Here is a 22,012-nt window from a genome sequence, read left to right as displayed (position 1 = left end):
AGCCCCATGTCAGGCTTCATGCTCAGCAGGGAGTCTGCTTGAGATTCTTTCCCTCTCCCTCTCCCTCTACCACTCCCCCGTTCACTTTCTCTTTCAAATAAATAAAATCTTAAAAAAAAAAAAAAAAAGGAATGATCTAAACTGAAACGCAAAGCAAAAGTCAGAGTGAATATAACAGAAGAGTGCATCCAATAAAGCTGCGAGACAATATCACATCACCTAAAAAATCTAATTGGAATCCTAGAAGGCAATGAGAGAGAGAAGAGGGCAGAAGTATATTTGAATGTATATAGAGTATATTTGAATGTATGTATATTTGAAGTATATTTGAATGTATGTAGAATGTATATAGAGTATATTTGAATGTATGTAGAATGGCTGAGAATTTTCCAAAATTCATCAGAAAGATCGAAGAGGCTCAGATAATGCCAAGGAGAATACAAAGGAAAATATACCTAGACATATCATAGTAAAACTGCTAAAAATCAAAAATTAAGAGGAAATCTTGAAGGTAGCCAGAAAACAATAAAAACATTACACATAGAAGAATAAATGTAAGAATTATAGCAGACCTCTCACTAGAAACTTTGCAGTCCTGAAGGCAGAGGACTGATTTTTTTAAAGTACTGGCAAACTTACACTTCACTACACTCCTATAAGGCCACTTGAATTTTTGTTGTTGGTGAAACTAATCAGGGCAAATAAAACTGGTGGCACTACGGAGACAAGAGTAGTTGACAGGGCTTAGATCCAAGGAGCTGGGTGGCCTTGAGAGCTAGAAGTGATACGGATATGCCTCATGAAATCAGGCCATCAATAAGCAAGGATCCCACCCCCCAAAAAGGGTTTTCCAGAGCCTGACCAGGTCAGAGATTACATTCTCTAAACCACTTCCAGCGTGGTAGGGTTAGTTACAAGAGAAATTTCTGTATCCATCCAAGCACCTATCCCTGGTGTTTCAAAAACACAGAATGAGTGGTGCAGATTTGGTGACAATAGTCAACCTACTAAGGATAGTTCCTGTAACTCCATTACTGGGTATTAGGAGACAGGGAAAAAAAGGAACAGAATCTCCAGATGAAGAGACCATAAACCTAGGAGGAACAGCCAAAGAAGTTAAACAACCATTTCATGCTGCTGCTGAGATGTGAGTTGATGCAAGAAGTCCTCAGAGGATGGTGAACTAAGTGTGCCAAGCAGTGTAATTTCAAGCAGTTTTAGCCCTTTGTGGATATGAATATCCATCCTTCATGGATATGAATGGGCTATCTATTCCCACCTAATACTACCCACTGAATTTGCCATGCACATACAGTTTCAAGACAAGGGACTCCCAGTGCTCCTTTTCCATATAGCTTTCCATCCCTAGGTCCCTCCTGTATAAACATTTGAGAATCACAGGGTGAAGGTGCCCCGGGAGAGATTAAATCTGGAGATTCTACTTGCTCACTCACACTCTTTACATCCTCTGCTAGCTGTTTGCCCACACCACAGTGACCAATTCTCCAAACCCATAGGAGAAAAGCAATGAGAGAGAGCATGTGTATATGTGTCCAGGTGGGGCAGAGAGGGTAGGGTGGGAAATGCTGGATTTGGGCTGGTAGGAGTTCCTGAGTTGTACAAAAAACACTGCCTTATTTAGTGAAGAACAGTCAAGATACGAAGAGGATTTGGATTTTAAAAGGTCAAGGTCAAGCCCTTTATATGTCAGCTCCTATTACATTACTGGCAAGAGCACTTCAAATGAATGTAGAAAATGAGATACTAATAGGAGAGAGAAAAGGGAAGCTGTAACTTCCCCTCTGGAAACAGGGATCACCGTTGTGAGTGATTATTCCAGATAATTATTCCAGATAATTGCTGAATTGTTTTTCACTTCCAACACATTAGGCAAATCTTTTGGATACCAATTCTGGCACTTAGATAAGACACTGGAGGATTTGCTAAAATACCTAGCTAAAATGGGTTTATCATTTCTTTTAAAGGTTTGAAATATTTTTATTGCATTTGGGTACTGGGATTTTTTTAAAATGCATTTGTTTATCACAGGAAAAGGCGATTTTGCAATTATTGAAAACCTCCCTACTTTAAGCACAAGTCAGGTCAGATTATCTTTTAAAAGCTCTCTTTACTTTCAAGGAGAAAAAGAAAATTTCTGGTTATTAAGTTTGTTACATGTATGACTAATATTTATTATGCCCAATGTAATAGTTTAAAACAAGCAAATTTTAGTAGAGTTGTAACTTTTATGTGCTAGATGTATAATTCACATAGGCTTAAGTCCTTTTTATAATCAATACAATCACTTTGGGGAATTTTTACAAGATAAGCTGAGTAGAAAAACATTGGATTAAGTATTTCAAGTCTCAGTTTTAAAACTATCAAACAATGGCTCAGTCATAAATAAGGAGCTCTATGATGTTCTGCTTCCTTAGTTAAGAGAGAGGAAATAAATGATATACTTTTTAGAGGGAATCCATGCGTGGACAGATTAGATCAAGTGATCTTTAGGGACCCATTTGGCTCTAGGAGTCTTAAGACCAGATGACCTCTAAAGTTTCTACTAGCTCGGAAAACAATGTACTTGGAAAGTAATTTTTTTCTATCTGCAACTGTTACAAAGGTTACTAGTGTAATTTTGCTTTCTTAATTCATTGCTGCTGATGTCTATTATTCATACAATGTCAAGTCTTTGGTCAGGAAAGCAACCCCAACTGTATATAATGTTCTGGGAAAACATTTCACTTTATTAAGGAGTACGCTGCAGTAGAATTAGAGCCCATCCGTGAAACATTAGAAAATGCCGTCCCCTTAGAAGTAACATTTACCAACTAAACTCTGGTGTTACTGATTTAGAGTTACTTTAGGATAGCTGATGCTAGTTCAACATCTCAAATCCAACAAAAAAATAAATATTCCACAAGCACATTTTTATTTACAACAAAATTATTATATGGTACTTTTAAGATTTTATTTATTTATTTGACAGACAGAAATCACAAGTAGGCAGAGAAGCAGGCAGAGGGGGAAGCAGGCTCCCTGGTGAGCAGAGAGCCTGATGCAGGGCTCGATCCCAGGACCCTGGAATCATGACCTGAGCCGAAGGCAGAGGCTTTAACCCACTGAGCCACCCAGGCGCCCCTAGATGGTACTTTTAAAGTAGGCACTTAAACTCAATGCCTGAAAAACTGAAATGTGATGTTCAACTACATCTGAAGTTTTAAAAATGCATTTAAAAATCAAATATGGCTTGGAACGCCTGGGTGGGTCAATGAGTTAAGCATCTGAATCTTGATTTTTTGGCTGAGATCACGATCACAGAGTTGTGAGATCACGCCTTGCACTGGGCTCCATGCTGAGTGTGGAACCTGCTTAGGATTCTCTCCCTCCTCCCTTCTCTTCCCCTCCCAACTCCCTTGCTCTGTTTCTCTCTCAAAAAAAACAAAACAAAACAAAACAAAAAACATTAAAAAAACAAATATGGCACTGCAATTTCCTTAAATTACTTCCTTTATTTCAAAGTGTCAAAAAGCTAAAGATTATCTTACGCACACACATAAGCTATGTGTCTCAGAATTTGAAACTATGCAAAGAATTTTTCAGTATCACCTAAAAATGAAGTCTCTACACACTTTAGTGTAATGCTTAATACTTACTTTTGAAATCTATTGCTGATGCTACTTCTAATGACCAACGACTCAACCAGAAAAATAGTAAAGGTTGTTTTTTCTTTTCTAAAGTGCTTATTAGCAACCATATCCAAAAGCAATGGTTTTTAGAAACACATAACATTGAAAGGTGATCAAAGAGTCACTACTTACAGATTCAAATATGCCAGTTTGTAACTCTGCATATGTAAACTGGTTTTATCTGCATTAATGAAAGATTGCTTTCAATGGCCCTCAACTCTATGCTTCAAATCAAGACAGTGCTATTAGTATCAGCAGCGTGAACAGTGACAGTGGAATAAACCCCAGCACATTTTAAGTGGATCACAGCAGACTAGAAAACCTGTAACAGCTTCTGGATATGTTATATATCCAAAGATGAGTCTTACTCACTCTGCATACACAGTAAACATGAAAAAAAATTCAAAACTTTCTTACCTCATTATAGAGCAGTTATAGTATACAAAGGGATTAAAATTCTTCTACTATTCAACCTAACTCTTACTTCTATATAGAGCAGACTTCATTCTCTCAACGTTTAAAACAAAGCCTATTTTCATCAAGAAAGCAAGAAGGAATTAACAAATGAAATACCTAGCACTAAAAACCTGAGGAAAAAAGTGATGCCCAATTCTGAAATGAAGCTTTTTTTTAAAGAAAGTTTGATTTAAACATTCCAAAATAGAATTTGCTTTCTGACAGTGCAACATCTGACTTCATTTCCATCATGTCACATTTATCTGTTTAAATAACTTAGAAAAAAAATAAACATCTTATCCTAAATGCTTTCTGTATCAGACTCTCATCTTAACTCATGCCCTCAACATGAACCATTCAACAGTCTTATGGTGCGCGTCCCCTCAGGTCCTTCCCTATCTATTTTCTGAGCCTTAAGTTTTTTTTACCCCTCTTTTCTTTCCCCTCCAAAAATCTTCATATAACCCAAGAGAAACTTGATTTTTTAAAAAAACCACAACTTAAATATATTGTGATAATGCTACGTTTGACTTAAAGTAGTAATAAATTATAAATTGCCAAATAGCTTCATGTAATTCACAATGCAAATCCCTGGTAGAAAAAGAATCCATCTTGCCCTGAATATAATACAGCAGTCCAGTGATTTCAAATTACTTATGAAATAAAGACAAAAATAAGGTGCAAAATACTATTTATAAAAGTTAAGTAAGAAACCAGTTACCATATATCTTTTTACAAAGATAAATGTAATGTGCCTTCCTGCTTCTAAAAATTGCTAGGGAGGTTTATAATTAGTGGTTTCAAAAGTGACTTTAAGGAAACTAGAGATTGAGTCACGTATTATTTATAATATATATGATAATAAATATATATGTAACAATAATACTGCAATGGCGAATTTGATCTTTGGACCGGCTACTTTTGGCAAGTATATTTCTTTTTCCAAAGTCTTTGCTATAACTGATTAATTTTTAAATGTTAGTTTTCAAAAACTCTGCTACTTAAGTACTACATTAATAAGGAGATACCAGAAGTCTCAAAGAGTAATAATATGCCTACAAAATAAAATGAAGATTGTTCTTGCACCTTATGTTATTATAACAAATACACTTTAAAATAGATGACATTGCTAGGCCTGGATATTAAAAATACCCAAACCCTTAAAAGGGGGATGGAAAAGGAAAGAAAAATGGAAAATTCTTATTTAAAAATAAATCCGCAGTTCTTGCATTTCTTAGGAACTTGACTTGTCAAAATCAGTTTATCTTCTTTTGGACCAAGCTGTATCTTCCACCATTCATCTACGGAACATGATGTTAATTCTCCGTTTTGTAGATTTCAGTTTGAATTTTCTTGAATGTTTGCAAAGCTGGTACTGGACTTGAGACGTTTGGCTAGATAAATCAGAAGTATTATATTTTAAGCATAAATTATCCAAACATAATTATTAATTATTTTTGTGTAAACTATAGTATTCACTTATTAACTCTATGTTTGAATCAGAATAGATTATTTTCAATAGAAAATGGAATCAATTTTCTAAGAATCAAAGCCTAAGCCTATTTTCTTCCACCAACCTCAAAAAACATAACTTTGCTTGAAGCCATATATGCCTTTGTTAGAAGCAGTACCAAATAAAACAGACATAATTTATATCATCCTGAATATTATAATCTCAAATATGTAATGCAGTTAAGAGTACTCTACTTAAAAAAATGGAAGTGCTATAAGGTACAATAATATAATGACATATTTAAAGTCGAAGTTAGAAATTCAAATCTAGATTTCTCTTAAAATAATTCTGTAATGTCAAAAAACTGTCAAAGTAGAAAAAAATTTAAATGGCTTACAAAGAAAAGTGAGTCATATTACACACACAGACACAGGCACACAAATATATATATGGCTGTTAATAAAATATATACAATCCATTTTGATTACAATGCCAATGGGACTGAGTCATTAGGGTTAGTAAAGAAAATCATGCTCTTTCACTTGATAATACTCATGCTGATAGTTAAACATCGATGTTTCTCATGTTCCAGGAATGAAAAACAACCGTGCTGGAGTAAAAGTATCTTACTTGGCATAAGGAGGAATCTCTCCACTTTAGAGGTTTTTCAACATGAGAGTGGAGGTTGTGAGTTTGAAGGTCTGCAATGGGACCCAGGCACCAACTTTTTTGTTCTGCTTTAAAGCTCTGCACACAATTCTGATATGCGCTCAAGGGTGAAAACCAGTGTTTTAGTTTCCATCACAGCCTCTGCTGGTTTTCACTCTGAGCGCAAGATGACAACGTAACGTTCCGGACCAGTGTATTGCTTCAGGCTAAACTAAAGGGCAACTGACCTAAAAAACAGTCCAAGCTAGGAGTCTACTCTTAAGCCTTCTGTGGATTTGGAAGGCAAACTAAATTAAGAGGGCTTTATTTTTATTATTGTCATGCTGTTTAAAACCACTAGAAGTAATCTAGCTTCCTACTAAGTACCATATTAAACGAACCAGGTGGCAATATCAATGAGTGCATAGATCTCCAACTTCTTTGTTTCCTTATTCTCTGATAAATCGCTACATCCTTCAAAATTCTACCCCAGGGGATACTAAAAACAAAACAAAACAAACAAACAAACAAACAAACAAAAACCCAGTTCTACCCAAGAGATCATCATCTAATGATGAGTTCCAACATCCCAAATGCAGAGTTAGTCTTACTCTCCTAGTCTTATTCCAACCACGCTGTATACCTCCACTACATTTGTTGTAGTAACTGGATTACAGCAGTGTGTTCTTTGAGGGTATTTATTGTGCCTTGTTCCTTTTTTTAATCTCTAATTCCTACCACAGGACTTAACAAATGGGGGCATAAAAAATTGTGGCATAAAGAAAAGTAAGTAACAAAGTCCATCAGGTAACAGCATAAGAACTGTTTGCTTATACTAGCATTTTCTTAAATTCATAAATCAATTCATAAACAATGCTTCCAGGAAACATTAATAGGTGTTATGCAAAAGTTCTGCTGTCAAGTTTTGGGAATGTAATCTTAGAGCCTTTAATTTATATTCAGGTACATTATAAAGATCATAAAAAGGAATTTCACAGGATTAGTATTTTAAGGAACACACTCTAGGAAATACTATCATTCAATACAATGTTCTTTTATTCAATGAATTTTTTTTTAAGATTTTATTTATTTATTTGACAGAGATCACAAGTAGGCAGAGAGGCAGGCAGAGAGAGAGGAGGAAGCAGGTTCCCTGCTGAACAGAGAGTCCGATGCAGGGTTAGATATATTAGAAGTGAGGTTAAATAAACTATGAAGAACTAAGAAAGGCTAGACAGAAATTTATTGGGAGGGAGGGGTGCCTGGGTGGCTCAGTCAGTTAGGGATCCCAACTCTTGATTCCAGCTAAGGCCATGCTCAGTGCAGTCTGCTTGAGGTTCTCTCTCCCTCTGTCCCTACCCCTGCTCATGCCCACTCTCTAAAACAGGTAAAGCTGGGAGGAAGAAAGAAAGGAAGGAAGGAAAGAAAGAGTACGAGAGAAAGAGAAAGAAAGAAATAGAAAAAAAGAAAAATTTATAAGGGAAAGAATTTTTATTTCATAGGTTCCTAGACTAGAATAATTTTTAAGAGAAAAAAAGCCTAACATTTTTCTACAAAAGGTATTCTCTATTTAAAAAATTAAAATTACTGGGGCGCCTGGGTGGCTCAGTGGGTTAAAGCCTCTGCCTTTGGCTCATGATCCCAGGGTCCTGGGATCGAGCCCCGAGTCGGGCTCTCTGCTCAGCGGGGAGCCTGCTTCTCTTCCTCTCTCTCTGCCTGCCTCTCTGCCTTCTTGTGATCTCTGTCTAATAAACAAATAATCTTTTAAAAAATAAATAAAAATTAAGATTAAAATTACTAAGGGATAAGCCCATATCTTCATCCTGATAATAAATGAGAAACCATGACACTTAGAAGCCACTCTTCTTCAGCTAGATGGGATTTTCTAGTTAGTGCTTTTTCTGCTCTGCCCTATTTGATGGGGAGTATGTGTTGAGCACATGCTGTATTTCAAGTATTGATCTTGCAACTAGGATTCTAATTTGTTCATAAATCATCTGTGTTTTCACCATGTTTCTACGTGCCTTTTTAGATGGCTTTCTAGGTGGCTCTGCAATGGCTTCAATGGGCCTAACAGCTGTCTATCTCCCTACTATGGCCATTTCAAGTCTGCAAAACCTTTGTTGCTATTCTTTTGTTGCTACCAGCTTTATTCCATGCTTTCTCAATTAAAAGATCCGAAAGATCCTGTACTGTTGACTTTAAGTATCTGTAATTATAAACTCCTTACATATCTCTTCTATTAGTAAATGTAACTAAAATTTGAAGTAAAGAGCTTTTTTAGCTTAATACAGTTTGAGTTTGCAGAGCATATACATCATTTCTAAAACAGGCCTAAGTGTTTAAAATACAGGTGTTAGCTAAATAAATAAACAGTTATAAAAAGGAACTTACGTAGAATGAGTTTGCGTTTCTTCTGCTCTGAATGAAGAAAGCTACTGAGGTAAAAGACAACAGGTAGAAAGAGAATAAACACAGAAACAGCGATGACAGGCACTGTGTCACTGCAAGGGACTGAACAATTGAAAGTTCGACTCCAAAGTTTTCGGGTAATATTCATCTGGAACAGTAACAAAAAAATTATTTTATTTTACATTTAATTTGTCTTTAATTCATATAATTGTTTTATTAATAACATAACAGGCATCCATAATTTAAATATATATCCCTAAAAAAATCTATTGATAGTTGAAGACAATTTCTTCTGCCAGGGAAGTTCAGTCATTATGTAAGTTCACAGTCACTATGTAAGTTTATATCCATATAGAAATTTCATATTCTAAATTCACAGCACCATCCAAAGAATGCCAACCTTCACAGATCGCAAACAGAGAATCTATAACAATATGAATATGGTTAGACCATGCTTCATTCATTAAAAAAGACTGAAAATGGTAATTATGTGAGGTGATGGATGTGTTAACTCGACTGTGCAAACCATTTCACAATGTGTGTATATCAAATTATCACACTGTACAGTTTAAATATATTACAATTATATTTGTCAATTATACCTCAATAAAACTAGGGGGAAGGCTTACAAAAAAACAAAAAACAAAAACCTTTTTTCTTATGTTACATATAATCTCACTGAGCTTGCCGCATTATTTTTAGACTGGAAAGAAAAATATCAACTAAATATAGCTGCTCTTCAAGAGATGATATCTATGAAATGTTTAGCATATTACCCAAGATATTATAAAAGATTCATATGGCAAGCAATTTAAGTACATAATATCTAATGAGTCATGGAAATTGTATTAGATAATATCTTATTTAGCAGCATACAGTAAAAACTGACATTTAGGGTCAGCAATACCTCATTTTCACTGAGTCCATGGTTTCTGTTGAACATGCTAAGTGATATATGGAAACTCTCAAATTTAATGTTGAAAATAAATTGAATAACGTTCTTGCCTGAATTTTGTCTGAGATTCGATTTGCAATTGGTGCTTTGTATGTTTCCTGCTAAGTTTTATTTATTATAAGAAGGATGTTCTAAAACAGGGGGTCATGTTGATGTCTTGTATAAACCAACTTATGTCAGAGAATCAGTATTCATTTTTCTTTATTTTAAAAATTATGAAATAGACTATTATTCTTAAAACATATATTTAGTATTTATAGAGAGCCTATTGGAAGCCAGGTACTAATCCAGACATTAGAGCAGTAAAAAAACCAAAAATCCCCATGGAGCACCCATTTTAAGTTTGATATTAAGTGCTTTTTACCATCTTGAATATTATTGATGGACTATAGTTCACTCTGAGCTGTTTCACATTCATCATTCTCAACCATTAAGTTTATCAATTTGGACTTTAAGCTCTCTTTGAGCCAATTTCTCTTCCCTTGGATGCCTCAAAACTCAGGCACCATAGTCCCATAAAAAGGCAGGAACGCCATCTAGTGGTGCCCCATGTGAAGGCAGCCTATACCATGGAGGAAAAGGCTCTTCTTGACCAAACCATACACATTACCAATAGGCCCACTACATGCTAGGCACTGGGCTAAATACTGAATAGCAAACAAAAAAGGACATGAGGTCCTTGTCCTCGCGTGGCTAATTTTTTAGTGAGGGGTGACAGGCTATAAATAAGAAAACAAATTAAAATTTTCAGATTTATAAAATAAAAGCAGTGGGGTATAAATGGTTGCAGAAACACAATGATAGCAAACCAAAGACTTCTTTAATCAGCAACAAGTGCACAAAAACTGAAATGTAAACTTATAACACCAATGCCTCTGCAAATGAAACATATCAAACTTGAAAGACCAAAACAAAAAAACCCTTGAAAGACCAAATATACCAAATTCTCAACTCATTTATGAAGTACTTGATTAGTGTCCATTTTAGTTTGATAGATCAGGATATTCTAAAATTTTACTACTTATAACCAGTAATTCCTAGTTGAAGACAGCATATACAGATTCCAACATACCTCTAAAGGGAATAATGATACTGAAGGCATAATCAGCAACACCACAAAATATACATCATATCAGAAGTGAATTACTTACTGCATCTTCCACATCAATGCATAAATGTGTTCCAGATTCAGCCTTATTCTCAAGTTCATTCATTTTCTGCATTTCGTTGTACAAACTACTCAGAGTTTTGTATGCTTCACGACAGTTTTTGCAAACTTCTGAATAGTTCCTTAACTGCTGAAGACTGTGAATGCTCCCCTAAAACATCAAAGGCACATATAATATACATTACATCTCTTTAACATAAGCTATTTGGCCTCCTAGAGTACAAGTACAGGAAAAATATAGCACATTGAAGTATGGAGCTATGATGCTAGACAGATTAGTAAATCACTGTTGAGCCTCAGTTTTATCATCTATAATATATTGCTACCACTACGGGTATTATAGATCTCAAGGACTAGAGACCTGGTATGAAAGGCAAACATATAGCAAAAACCAGGGGCGCCTGGGTGGCACAGTCAGTTAAGCATCTGACTCTTGGCTTTGACTCAGGTCATGATCACAGGGTCCTGGGATCAAGCCCTGCAGTGGGCTCCACACTCAGTGTGAGGTCTGCTTGAGTTTTTCTCTCTCCCTCTTGTCCTCCCACTCATGTTATCTTCCTTTCTCTCTAAAATAAATAAAACCTAAAAGAAGGAAGGAAGGTGGGCGCCTGGGTGGCTCAGTGGGTTAAGCCTCTGCCTTCGGCTCAGGTCATGATCCCAGAGTCCTGGGATCGAGCCCCGCATCCGGCTCTCTGCTCAGCAGGGAGCCTGCTTCCCCCCTCTCTGCCTGCCTCTCTGCCTACTTGTGATCTCTGTCAAATAAATAAATAAAATCTTTAAAAAAAAAAAAAAAAAAGAAGGAAAGAAGGGAGAAAGAAAACCACCGTACTAGCCACTGGTAACAGAGAACAGCTCAGATGCCAAATTACTAATGCCTAAATACCAAAAATTTCCTAAATAATTTGGTCATTATCTAGCTTACTCACACAGAATAAATAAAATATGTCCTTGCCTGAGCTGACTTAACACTGAAGTCTGCCTTACTGAAACAGAGGGGACTTTATTAATGGGGAAGGAAAATGCACCAAAACTATATCCCCACTCCACTCTCTCATCCCAAGGCTTGTAATCCAGGCCTCTCTAGTCAACAAAAAGGGACTAATGCCAAAGAATTATATAACCTGACATGAAGGTAGTGGATATAACATATAAGATATTATATTACTTCCCGAACCGACATTTGTCTTTTCAAGAACAAGTTTGCTAACCAGTCAGTTCACATTCCTGCTTTCTCTTCCCCTTATTCTTTACCTTAGAGCCTAAAGGAAAATGCTGGAATGAAAGAAAAGAAGAAAAATTAAAGGAATTAAACTGATGTAGCCCCCACAATGCTACCCTCACCATCTATCTGACAGAGAATCAGTCTCCTTAGTTTTGCCACAAGAAAAGCTTTTCACAGAACCATGGTGCATTTAGCTAAATGTGTTAGGTCAAATATACAGCACAGAACCTTGAAGGGGGAATGTAATTTAGCCACTGATATGAAAATGTAAAATGCACATATCTTTTGACAGAATAATTTCACTTCTAGGAATCTACCAGACAGTTAAAGTCAGAGGAATACTCCAAGTTATATGGAAAAAAAGACATGTTTGTGATCGTAAAATCTCCATCAACATGGGGACTGACTGAATAAACGACTGCAGAGCCTAACGATCAAAAGCTTTGCAGTGCTTGAAAGGAATGAGGAAGTAGCATTCCGGGAAGAGGATGACTGAGCCCAGTGCCTTAAGAAAGGTAAATCCAGGGCGCCTGGGTGGCTCAGTGGGTTAAGCTGCTGCCTTCGGCTCAGGTCACGATCTCAGGGTCCTGGGATCGAGTCCCGCATCGGGCTCTCTGCTCGGCAGGGAGCCTGCTTCCTTCTCTCTCTCTCTGCCTGCCTCTCAGTGTACTTGTAGTTTCTCTCTGTTAAATAAATAAAATCTTTAAAAAAAAAAAAAAAAAAAAAAAAAGAAAGGTAAATCTAGGCACTTGAGTAACACCTAAAATAGAAAGAGGTGACATGCAAGTCTTCTCACAGGAAGGTGATACTGTAAGACAAGCTACAATACCTGCCCCAGAGGGACTCACCAGAACCAGTCCCTTGTGAACCTTGATCCTCTGAGCCCACTCACTGTCCTCTGGAGATGCAACAGGCGAGCACAGTAGCCCTAACTTGCCAGCAAATCCATCCACAAAAAAGTCTTTCCACAGCCACCAAGACAGTACAGGTTTCCAGAGAAGCCATCTACAAACACTTAACTACCCCAAATGGATCTGGTTTGGAATAAACCCACATCCCAGCCCAGTCACTGAGCTTGGAGCCACTGCCACAGCCCACATCACCAGTTTCATTGCTACCCTTGAAAGAGGACTTCGTTACTTCCCTTCTGACTCAAACTTTTTAGTAGGGTTTTTCTTTGCTATTGGTCTCTTGACTCAAGTGGAAGACCCTAAGGGCAGAGCATCCCCTAATGGGAGCCAACAGTACCCCCTGAAGCTTCAGGAACTGCCCTAGCCTGTAAGACGCACCCCCCAAATGATTCCATGAAAATGATCCGTTTGACCTTCAAAGACTCCCTGCAGGTATCCGCCCACCTTTGCCCCACATTTTCCTTATATAAACCTGGAAGGAGTTTTGGCAGGCACTTAGGTGACAGTCTTTCAGAGGCTAGCCCACCCCCCATTCCCCACCCCCGCCCCACTCCCCAGTGTAGGCCTCACGGAAATTCCTTTCTGGTTTCAACACCATCACCATTCATTTCTCTGCCTTTGGATTTAGTCAGCAATGAGTGGCCAAATTTGGTGTGCTTGGGACCCCCGGAGCCAGGTGCTCTCACACCCCTGCGTCCCAGTGCACCACTGTCTCTTTAGCTAGTTCCCTTACACACACACACACACACACAAACACACACTACCTTTAATATCCCCAGAACTCAGTCTTTGGGGCTTCTTTATATCATCATAGCTTCACTCACTCACACCCAGTCTCACGGCTTTAAATGTCATCTGTACCTGATCTGACGATTCTCAAATCTCTATCTCCAGCTCACACGTCCCCCCTGTGCTCCAATTTCATTTATAATACTATTCAATATTACGACTTAGATACTTAATAGCTATTCCATCTTAACTTGTTCAAGACAGAATCCCAATCCCTTACAACCAGTCTTTCCTGAGGCTCCATCACTCTCTCAGCTACTCAGAGCCAAAAGCCTAGGAGAACCCTGGTTCTTCTTCCTTTTCCATCAGCCTCCACCATTCTCAGGAATTACCCAATCTACCAGCAAATCCTCTTAGATACACTTCCAAAATATATCCTGATCTACGTTTCTCCAACACTGCAGCCAGTACCCCAGTCCACACCATCTCTCTCCTGTGACAGCCTCTTAATTAGGTTTCTTCTTTCCATTCTTGCCTAGGTTCAACTGAGTTTCTCCACAGGGCAGCCAGAATGCGGTATTAACATGCAATTCATATCATGTCACATTCCTGATTTAAATGGCTTCCCATTGTGCTTAAAATTCAATCCATATTTCTTCCTTTGTTCTGCACAGCTCTACATGATTTGGCCTCTGCCTATCTCCCCATATCACATTCACATATGCCCACTGTGCTCCAGCCAAATGGGCCTTCTTCCTATTCCTGGCACATCCAAGCTTATTCTCTTCCCCAAGGCCTTTATCCTTGCTTCTAAGGAAAACATTGTTCCTGTGGCTGACTCTACCTTATTTAGATCATCTCAAAATTCACCTGCTTGGAGAGGTACTCCCTGCCCACCTAATGCAGTACACTACACTCCTTTTCTGGGACTCATTACTCTTAATTACCTCATTTCTTTGTTATTAATCTTACCTGTACTAGGACATAGTTCATACAAACAGAAATCTTACCTGTCTTGGTTACTGCTCTATCCTCAGTGCCCAAAACACTGCCTCCTGGCACATAATCGGTGCCCAATAAATGTTTGTTAAAGTGAGTGCATGGAGCCTGCTTGAGGGAACTTTTGAAAGCCAAGCTACAGAAACCAAACTCTCCATGGAGAGAGAGAGAGAGATTTCTTCCAGCCCTCCCAATCTGGTACAACCATCCTATTACATTACCACATAAGCACATAAGAAAGTAAGACAAGCCTGGGACGCCTGGGTGGCTCAGTCAGTTGAGTGTTTGCCTTCGGCTCGGGTCATGATCCCAGGGTCCTGGGGTCGAGTCCCACATTGGGCTCCTTGCTCGACAGGGAGCCTGCTTCTCTCTCTGCCTGCTGCTTCCCCTACCTGTGCACTCACGTTCTCTCTGTTTCTCTCTTTCTGACAAATAAATAAGATCTATTAAAAAAAAAAAAAAAGTAAGACAAGCCTAATAATGGATAGAAAAAGAAAACAAAGTAAAATAAATTTAAAAAAAACAAGCAAATAAAATTATTCAAAGGGAAAATAGATTACTAGGCAGCAGAGCCAATGCCTCAGTGAAAAAGAATTCATTCAACAAATAGGAGGGAACTTTTATTTATTTTTTTAAAGATTTTATTTATTTATTTATTTGACACAGAAAAAAAGAGAGAGAGCACAAGCAAGGGGAAGAGCAGGCAGAGGAAGAAGGAGAGGCACTTGATCAAGTCCCACTTGGGACTTGATCCCAGGACCCTGGGATCATGACCTGAGACGAAGGCAGCCACTTAACTGACCGAAGCCAACCAAGCGCCTCAGAAGAAAAACTTTTAAAAATTAATTACAACCCAATGTATGAAATAAATGTCCCTGCGCCCATATTGATATAAATAAATAAATGTGGAAGAAGTGTCAAATCCTCCTTACAGAAAGATTGCTAAATAATTTAAGTAAAATGCTCCCTCCTCCAAGACTTAAAGCTTAATTTCTCCACCCCCATTCCTGCTACTTCATAACTTGGTTCAAAGAATAGATTATGGAAAGAGGAAGAAAAAGGTAACTTTCCATTGAAGAGAACTGCAAGCACTACCCTGTCCAGGTGATGAGGATAACACTGCCAGGGACAAACCAGGTCATTAGTGTGTATCTCTGACAGGATGTGGCGAGAAGGACACTTCACTTCTGCAGTGCTCTTCCCCAAAACCCACAGTCCCAGTGTAGCCAGGGGAAAAACATTAGACAAACTCAAATTGAGGGACATTCTATAAAATATTTGACCAGTATTCCTCAAAATTATCAGTCATGAGAAAGAGGAAAGACTGAAAAATTGTCACAGACCCTAGGAGGCTAAGTATGGTAATAATGGGAAACAGATATTTGGTCTTTGTCCTGGTTCCTGGCACACAGCTCCTAAAAACCTTTGGAGTATGCAGATAAAAAGAATGTCTCTGTATGCTAATCAGATGGCTGGTGGGTGGGGGTCCCTTTACAGCTTCGGGATGCAGGCTGTTCACCAGAAAGCATGATTGGAGTTTGGAACTTTCAGCCCTACCTCTGACCTCTAAGGAGGGAAGAGGAGCTAGAGACAAAGTTAATCACCAGTTAACCAATCATGCTTACATAATGAAACCTTCAGGGGTGCCTGGGAAGCTTAGTTGGTTAAGCATCCAGCTCCTGGTCCTGGCTCAGGTCCTGATCTCAGGGCACTGGGATCAAGCCCCACATCAGACTCTGCCCTCAGTGTGGAGTCTGCTTGAGATTCTCTCTCCCTCTCCCTCTGCCCCTCCTGCTTGTGCTCTCTAAAATAAATAAATCTTTTAAAAACATTTTTAATAATTATTAAATCACAAAGATATCTCAATAAATTCCAAAATATAGATAGGCTACATTTACTGGTCACAATTTCAATAAAACTTGAGATGTACTAATGCAAATAAAAGAAATCACTCCTATTAAAAAACAATCTTCCAAAGAATTCTTAAGTCAAAGAACAAATCAAAATTAAAATCAGAAATTTAGAAATAAATGCAATGTAATCCCTTTATATTAGAATCTATTTTCAGAAAGGCCAAAGTTATAAACTTTACAACCTGAAAATTATTTTATTGTTGAGCAAGAAAAGCTGGAACAAAATTAACCAGTCAACTCAAAGAACTAGAAAAAAGACAAAATTAGGGGCGCTTGGGTGGCTCAGTGGGTTAAAGCCTCTGCCATCGGCTCAGGTCATGATCCTAGAGTCCTGGTATGGAGCCCCACATGGGGGGGGGGGCGTGTCTATGCTCAGCAGGGAGCCTGCTTCCCCCTCTCTCTCTGCCTGTCTCACTGCCTACTTGTGATCTCTGCCTGTCAAATAAATAAATAAAATCTTAAAAAAAAAAAAAGACAAAATTAACTGAAAGATTCCAGGAGGAATTAATAAATGCAAAAGAATAAACAAACACATTAAGGGGGAAAAAAACCACTCAGGAAATAATAAATAAAACCAAACACAAGTTTTTGGAAATATCAATAAAAACGAACATACCCTTAAACCTAAAGAAAACTCAAAGGAAGAAAGAACTCACAAAAAAATAGCATTTGGAATAAGAAAGGGAATGTAGCTACATATACGATAGAAATTTTAAAGAGTGACCAGTTACTTGTTATCCTGGAATGGATCCTTAAACAGAAAAAGGACATTAGTGGGAAAAGTGGGAAAATCAGAATAAAGTCTGGCACTTCACTAACAGCTCTGTACCAATGTTGATTTCTTTGTTTTGACAAACAGACCATGGTACCATAGGCTAACATCTGGGGAAACTGGGTCAGCAATATACAGGAATTCTCGGCGTTACCTATACAACTTTTCTGTAAATCTAAAATTATTTCAAAATAAAACATTTTAAAAGAAAGTAACCCATGAAAATCTGTGGTGGGAGAAGAAAAGATGTCACTCACAAGGGCACCCAAAGCAATAGAATACCTTGGAATAAGCGTTGAAAATAAAACCTATACGAAACTAAATAAATCAGTAAGACTGTGTTAGAGGACATTTAAAAAGTAGAGAAAAATGGTGGTTGCTGGGTCTGGAGGAGGACATGCGGAATCACTGCTTCATGGATACAGAGCCTGAGTTTGAAAAACTTCTGGAGATGGATGCTGGTGATAGTTGCACAACAACATGAATATACTTAATGCCACTGAACTGTAAGTCTTATATTCTATTTTACAGCAATAAAAAGATAATATACCATATTCCTAAACAGGAAAGCTCAGTAACGTAAACATGTCAATTATTTCCGAATGATGGATCTAAATGTAATGTAATTGTAATAAAATCTTAAAATGATTGAATTTTTTTTAACTTGGTTCTATGATTCATTTCATCAGGAAAAAAGGCTTGGAGTTATGCCTGACATCGTACGCCAAAATATATTTCAGATAGAGAAAAGATGTTTAAATGCAGAAAATGAAACCATTAAATTACTAAAAGAAATCAAAAGAGAGGGCGCCCGGGTGGCTCAGTAGGTAAAAGCTCAGGTCATGGTCTCAGGGCCCTGCTGAGGGCTCCCTGCTCAGCAGGAAGCCTGCTTCTTCCTCTCCTCCCTGATCCTGTTCTCTGTCACTATCTCTGTCTCTCTCAAATAAATAAATAAATAAATAAATAAATAAAATCTTTAAAAAAAAAAATCACAGGAGAAATTTTAAAAATAATCACAAAGTGGGGAAAACCTTCTAATGTGACACCAAGTGTGCAAGCTATTAACATTTTTTTATAAAACTGACCATATAAAAATTAAAACTTTTCTCATAACAAAAAGAAAAGCAGAATGAAAAAATAAACAATAAACTAGGAGAAAATATTTGCAACTAACATCCCAGGAAAAATATTAATTTCCCTAAAACATTCATCAGAACACTTACAACCAAAGAGGAACTGGTCAAATAGACTTGTATATAAAAATTACCATTTGGAGTTTTACAATGTACATTAGTCCCCTAAAGTTCTAAAGTCCTGTAGTAAAGCATTTCCCAACCTTATCAGAACACTGAACCTTTTTTTGTGGCCATGTATTAACACCTTGCAGAACACATCTTGGGACCTGCTTATCTAATAGTTCTTATTCTCAGGGAAATTCCTAATCCTGTGTCATCATATTGATTAAAGAGGAAATCATATATATCTTATACTAAACATTTTTACATCTATTTGCAGGGATTACTTATTTGCTAAGTAAATTCCAAATCTAGGATTTTATCAGAATTCCAATCTCACCCCTAGAAATCACCAGGAAAGTTCCAAGACCAACATTCAAGGGTCAGAGGTGGAGAAAACAAAAACCAGAAAGATGTTTCTTTTTATTTTTTTTAAGATTCTATTTTTTTAAGTAATCTTTTCAACCAACATGGGGCTTGAATTCACATTCCCGAGATCAAGAGTCACATGCTCTACCAACCCAGCCAGGCACCCCAAGGGTAGGTTTCTTAAAGGCTACCTTTTATATTATAATTCAGTTACCTTACTAAGCAGTGCCTTTTAAAGCAGGTAAAATACAGTCAAGCAAATACTAAGGCAAAGAATTAGCTGCCTATAGACAGAATCATACGCTGCATTACATAATACCTTATTGCATAAACAAAGCCAAGGTAAATTCCTGTCAGAACAACATTGTGTCTTTAATTAAACAATCATATGCCTGAGTTACTGTGTTCATACTCAGTATCTCATCGGATTCTCACTATGAAATACTTGGAGGTAGGCAGGATAGATTTTACTGTTCCCACCTTACAAATAAGAAAACTAAAGTTTTGATGATTTTCCTAAGGGCTAGTAATATTAAGAACTTAGCAAAAATTCAGGTCCACTTACTCTTCTACATTGTGTGTATAGGTAAATATCAACAGTTATTGCTAAAAAAAATTGTTGAATTATTCATTAAGCATTTGTACAAGGCAGCGTTTTAATTTCAAGTATCATACAAAAAATACCTGGAGGTTATGCTCAAAGCAGGTCAAGGTTTGATTAAATAGACTGAGGAAGTATTGTGTGCTATTTGATAATTCTTCACTTTTGTTCGTTAAACAATCTGCAAAAAAACAGAAACGTATGTTAATGTATCTCCAGCAAAAATTATAAAATGTCATTTATCTCTCAAGCAATCATCTTCTGTTTCAAACCATAGTAATTCTTTATTCAAACAAGCACTGTGTACAGAAGAGAATTTTTCAGGGTGCCTGGGTGGCTCAGTTGCTTAAGCAACTGCCTTTGGCTCAGGTCATGATCCCGGAGTCCCAGGATCCAGTCCCACATCGGGCTCCCAGCTCCATGGGGAGTGTGCTTCTCCCTCTGACCTTCTCCTCTCTCATGCTCTCTCTCACTGTCTCTCTCTCAAATAAATAAATCACTTTTTTTAAAAAAAGGGAGAATTTTTCAAATACATGAAGCTTAATTACCCCTTTTAGTTTCTAAAAGGTTTTTTTTAATATAACCATTTTCACAAAAATCTTAAAATAATCGCATACTCTGTTTATGAAAGCAATACACCAAATAAAATTTAAATTGATTTTTCATATGCGGTAATCTTTTTTAAGATTTTATTTTTATTTATTTGACAGAGAGGGAGATCATAAGTAGATAGAGAGAGAGGAAGCAGGCTCCCCACTGAGCAGAGAGCCTGATGCAGGGCTCGATCCCAGGACCCTGAGATCACAACCTAAGCCGAAGGCAGTGACTCAACCCACTGAGCCACCCATGTGCCCCTCATATGCTGTAGTCTTAATCTTGAACATCAGCTATCAAATGCTCACTTAATAAGGGTTCTCTTAGTGCTGTTTGGGCATCAGACTGTTTATCCTACACTAATTTAACCTAAATTCATATGCTTTTTGATCCTTTTTTGTGTCAAATTTAATAGTTCTGTGTCTCTTCCATCTTCACTTCTATTGCATCTAACCTTTTTCAGTTTGCTCTTTTAAATCTATTGAGTTGTGAGACCAGAGAAACAAACTGGTAAGAATCTGGCCTAAAATACTGATAAAGGGGCTTTAAGTAAAGTCTGGAAATAAAACAGAATTATTTTACATGTTTTTTTAGAATCTGAAATAAATGCTATTCCTCTGCAGCTTGATACTCTTGCTTAACATTAGCTCAAGTTCAGTCCTCTTGCTTTCTATTTATCTAGGACGTAGGTGCAAGTGCCTGGCTTCATATCCTGAAACTTGGGGTCAGCCATTTCAGTCTCACTCTTCTGGAGTCCTTGTCCTGTCCTCATTACATTCCACATACTCAGAAACATCTCTAATCCTGGACAACCTCCAGGTACTTTCTCTACTCCCAATTCTGTTTGCAGCACACTCTTAGAGAAAATTCTAACTCAATTCCAATGCTAATCTCAGGGCCACAAAACAATCCTTGTAGACACCCTACCAATTATTCCACAAGGAAGTTCCAAATATTTTCTATGCCTTAGCACCTACTCCACTCTACTCTTTTTTTTTTTTTTAAGAGTTTTTTATTTGAAAGACAGAGATTACAAGTAGGCAGTGAGGCAGGCAGAGAGAGAAGAAGGGAAGCAGGCTCTCTACTGAGCAGAGAGCCTGATGCGGGGCTTGATCCCAGGACCCTGGGATCATGACGCGATCTGAAGGCAGAGGCTTTCACTGAGCCACCCAGGCGCCCCTACTCCACTCTACTCTTGTCCTTAATTTCAACTGATGGCTGTGTATTATACCCACTCAGGGCTGTCTAATAAGATCTCTCCCAACTGGGAGTGGAGAGACAGGATAGGAAGCTCTTACAATTACCTGGGAGAAAGATGGCAGTGCAAACAGAAAGAATTCAATGGATAAGAGATAGAAAGAGTAGGTAGTGAAAGGTACTAGAATATGGCCTCCTCAAAATATGCATATAGACTATCTGAGAGAGAGAGAGAGCAAGTGTGGGGATGGAGGGAGGGGACAGAGGTAGAGGAGAGAGTCTCAAGAAGACTCCACGCTGGACTCAGGACCAGACTCACGACCCTGACATCATGACCTGGAACAAAATCAAGAGTCGGCTGCTTAAGCGAATGGGCCACCCAGGTGCCCCTGCGGTATCAACCACTGGGAACCAACAGAAGCAGGAAAAAAGCTCTAAATCAGGGAACACCATTATGTTTCCTAAGATAAATTTACATTTTTTTAAAGATTTTATTTATTTGACAGAGAGAGATCATAAGTAGGCAGAGAGGCAGGCGGAGGGGTAGGGGGGGATGCAGGCTTCCTGCTGAGCAGAGAGCCCGATGCGATGCGGGGCTCGATCCCAGGACCCCTAGATCATGTCCCAAACAGAAGGCAAAGAGGCTTACTGAGCCACCCAGACGCCCCCAAATTTTACATTTGTAAAGG

At 37.9% G+C, this 22,012-nt stretch overlaps 1 protein-coding gene across 1 annotated transcript in view; it reads right to left on the bottom strand.

Annotated features, from left to right (window-relative positions):
• Positions 1-2,909: 2,909 nt before the first annotated feature.
• The window catches only part of OSTM1 (osteoclastogenesis associated transmembrane protein 1), a 34,241-nt gene continuing 15,138 nt past the window's right edge, over positions 2,910-22,012 (bottom strand). The window contains exons 3-6 of the mRNA XM_059176941.1: positions 19,616-19,713; positions 10,765-10,932; positions 8,641-8,806; positions 2,910-5,539 (exon numbers count right to left, since the gene is read on the bottom strand). Of these exons, the coding sequence (XP_059032924.1) occupies positions 5,484-5,539; positions 8,641-8,806; positions 10,765-10,932; positions 19,616-19,713 (488 nt within the window). The 3' untranslated portion in view covers positions 2,910-5,483. The remainder of the gene's footprint in view (positions 5,540-8,640; positions 8,807-10,764; positions 10,933-19,615; positions 19,714-22,012) is intronic.

Source organism: Mustela lutreola, chromosome 6 (assembly GCF_030435805.1).
Source record: "Mustela lutreola isolate mMusLut2 chromosome 6, mMusLut2.pri, whole genome shotgun sequence".
Lineage (NCBI taxonomy): Eukaryota > Metazoa > Chordata > Mammalia > Carnivora > Mustelidae > Mustela > Mustela lutreola.
The sequence above is the reverse complement of the archived record's forward strand: the minus strand, read 5'-3'. Positions and strand labels throughout refer to the sequence as shown.